The sequence below is a fragment of the Hipposideros armiger genome, unplaced genomic scaffold (assembly GCF_001890085.2).
Source record: "Hipposideros armiger isolate ML-2016 unplaced genomic scaffold, ASM189008v1 scaffold_592, whole genome shotgun sequence".
Classification (NCBI taxonomy): domain Eukaryota; kingdom Metazoa; phylum Chordata; class Mammalia; order Chiroptera; family Hipposideridae; genus Hipposideros; species Hipposideros armiger.
In genome coordinates, this window is record NW_017731942.1 from 271132 (window position 1) to 274896 (window position 3765).

At 39.8% G+C, this 3765-nt stretch overlaps 1 protein-coding gene across 7 annotated transcripts in view; it reads left to right on the forward strand.

Moving 5' to 3' along the window:
- SAP130 (Sin3A associated protein 130) overlaps window positions 1-3765 on the forward strand; it is a 93819-nt gene that overhangs the window by 78607 nt on the left and 11447 nt on the right. For all 7 annotated transcript variants that reach the window (XM_019624555.1, XM_019624557.1, XM_019624559.1 and 4 more), the window contains one exon: window positions 222-347. In XM_019624555.1, the coding sequence (XP_019480100.1) occupies window positions 222-347 (126 nt within the window). The remainder of the gene's footprint in view (window positions 1-221; window positions 348-3765) is intronic.

Sequence of the window (3765 nt, forward strand, 5' to 3'; positions counted from 1 at the left end):
GGTAGCCCATGGCAACCCACCTGCCGTCACCGGCGACTCACAGCAGCCCAGCTCCAGGTTGAGCTGTTGTTCAGCATCTTAGCTGTAGAGGGCAGTGTTACTGGCCCTCATATGTAGGATCCGAACCGGGGCCCTCTGGCATCCCAAGCCAGCTTTTAACCAACGCGCCACTTGGCCGGCCCCGTAGTAAGCTTTTTAATGTCTTCTTTTTTTTTGAATAGATGAGGAGGGTGTGAGGTATGTCCCAGTGCGTCCGAGACCTCCCATTACTTTGCTCCGTCACTATCGGAACCCCTGGAAAGCTGCTTACCATCACTTTCAGCGGTACAGTGATGTCCGGGTCAAAGGTGAGTTTCCCCCAGAAACATCCAGTCTTAATGCAGGAAATTGGTCATTCACTTGCCTATGTTACAAGCACAGTAGAATAGAAAGACAGAATCATAACTTCTCCAATTTCAAAAAAACCTCATGTTTTTGTGTAAAGTCTCGAGACTTCAGTGATTAACTTAAGCAAAATATATATTTGAGTATAAAATTTGGAAAAAATTTTTTTGTCTGAGAAAGCTGTGTACTTTATTGGAAACCCAGTCTAATGAATAAGTGAAAACATTGTTTTTAGTAAAATTCATGTGTTACCAGCTCCCCAAGTGGTGGCAGATGAGCTGCTTAGCCCCAGAGTAGTTGTGGAAAGAGCTGTACTAGTTTGTTATTTGACATAGTACGTGTTAGTCCCTAGGATGCTCAGATGTGCGTGCATCGTGAGCCCTAGGAAATTTTATTTTCCAAAAGACCTTTGGCTCAACATATGTATAGCTCTAGAAATGGCCCAGGGCAAGCCCTCAATAAATGTTTTTGTTGTTGTTAAACTTAAGAATAACATTTTAATAAACCCACATATAATGAAAATGGCTGCTAGTACTTTGCAAATATTTCTACTGATGGACTTTTAAGTGTCAGATATAGTCATTGCACAAAGAAGTGTGAGTATTCAGAGACTTGGTTATATTTCCCACTCCCTCACATCACTTAAATTCTGCTTGGAAACTTCTCTGAAGGTTTCCTTGTAGCCTCAAGATGAGTCATACATAGTTGGATGGAGCTGACTACTGTCTATGCACAGAGGTGAAGGTCCTGACAGTTCAGCCTCTGAATGGAAATACAGAGATGGCAGCACTCCCCAGCTTCTTTTGTCTGAGAAGGATACCCTGAGGTTTAAGAAGAAAATGAGATAACTAAAGGTCACGGAGTGTTGACCTTTGGTGGAAGCAGGATATGGGCTACTAAACATCTCTTCACACCTCAAGAATTTCATATCATAGTAGTAAAATTTTTAAAGGTTTCCCTGGTAACATGTTAAGCCACACTAAAAAATTCTTATTGTTTATTGGGACTCACTCTTCATAACTGTATCAAGAAGGGTAGTTTGACAACTGAAACTAGTGATGATTCCTAAATCTTATATTTGGATATATACATATTAATCATCTTTGCACCAAGTCTCTTGACTATTAAATTTTAGTTGCACTATTTTGCCTGAGTTTTAAAGTCATATATAAATAAATCATGATGGACTAATAAAAATTGGTCAGGTAACTCACAGAAAGGAAAGAAAAGAGAAATAGGATCAAGTAGCACAGAAATCAAATAATAACATGGCAGACTTAGCCATACATACTAATTACCTTAAGTGCAAATAGTCTGAACATACCAATTAAAACAAAATGGTAGAGTAAATGGAAAAAAATATTCAACTATATTCTGTCTATAAGCTCACTTCAAATTCAATAACATAGGTAGACTAACAGATCGAGAAATATATGCAGTACAAAAATAATCAAAAACAAGAGTAGCTATATTAATATCAAATAAAAGTAGACTTCAGAGGAAAGAAAATTACTAGAGACAAAGAAGGACATTATATACTGTTTGAAAATGTAGAGGCAGCAAAAATCGAGAGCTTCAGAATACGTGAAGCAAAACAGTAGAGCTGAAAAGATAAATAGGTGAATGTACATTTATAGTGACAACTTCAACACCCCATCCATTCTCAGTAATTGATAGAAGTACGAGATGTGATCAAACAATATGGTGAATGTTTAAATAAAATTATTACAGTAAAATACACATTGCCATTAAGTCTCCTCAGAATTCTCTCACTTCAAACACACTTATCCCATCATTCTTGCCACTTTCTGAAGCAATTCTGGAAGTCCTCTTTCGTGAGTGTCTTTAGTTGTGCTGTTGTGGCTGCATCCATGTCCTGAATCATTTTTACTTTGGGGAAGAGCCAGAAGTTGCATGATGCCAGATCCAGTGAATAAGGTGGATGAGGACACACCGTAATGTTTTGGGGTTTTTTTAAGATTTTATTGGGATATTGGGGGAGGGAAACAGACAAGTTGCTGTCCTTTTGTTCTTCGGTCTAGTTGTGGAGGACGTTGCTTCCCTGGCCCATGTTGGTATTATCATTGCTCTCTTCTCGAGTGAGGCAGTTCGGTTGCCGGCCACTGGACAGTCGCTCACGGCAACTCACGAAAGCTCACGCCCACTGCTGGCCAGCCCCATTGCAGCCTATGCCGTCGCCAGCGACTCATGGCAGCCCAGATCCAGGTCGAGCTGTTGTTCACCATCTTAGCTTTAGAGGGCACAGAGTCACTGGCCCTCATGTGGGATCCGAACCAGGGCCCTGCTGCTCAGAGCTGGCGTCCCAAGCCAACCCTTAACCAAAGCGCCACTCGGCTGGCCCCATACCGTGACAGAAATTTCTGTATCAGAAGCGATGTGTGACATGGAGCATTGTCATGATGGAGGATGATTTAGGGCACACTTTAAAACACACCTTCTCGCAACCATAGCTCACACCTGACTGACTGCACCAAACAAGCTGAAACTTGTCACCCACTGTTACTAAGATTTGATGCACCACTTCCCATATTGAAGATCCCTGCCTTTCCGTTGGATGGTACCTGGCAGCAGTATTCACCATATCTTTTGATCACAACAGACAAGCTCCGTGTCACACATCGCTTTTGATATATATGGCAATTTCTGTCAAATAAAAACATTATGGTGACTCCTCATCCACCTAATTCACCGGATCTAGAACCATGTGATTTCTAGCTCTTCCCCAAAGTCAAAATAACCATGAAAGGTAAACATCTTGAATCGATTCAGGGCTTCAAAGCAGCCACAACAGCGCAACTAAAGACACTCACGAAAGAGGACTTCCAGAACTGCTTCAGAAAGTGGCAAGAACAATGGGATAAGTGTGTTCGAAGCAAAGGGGGATATTTTGAGGGGGATTAATGGCAATGTGTTCTTTACTGTAATAAATTTTTTAAATTTAAACATTCACCATATTTTTTTAATCACACCTTGTACCTGACAAAATCAGCAAGGATATAGAGCTGAATACCACAAACCAACAACATCTAATAAACATTTATAGAATGCTTGAAGAGCAGCAGAATACATATTCTCTCAAGTGCCCACATAACATATAGAGATAGATTGTCCTGGATCATAAAACAAACCTCAACAGATTTAAAAGAATTGAAATAATATAGAGTTGCCTTCATTGACCATAATGAAATCAAATTAGAAACCAATAACAGAGAGAGAGAAAAAAAAATCTCCAAACTATGAAAATTAAACAACACGCTTCTAAGTAATGGGTCAAAGAGGAAGTCTCAAGAAATTTTTTAAAATACATAAACTGAATGAAGATGAAAATAAAATACAACATACCAAAATATGTGGGAGACA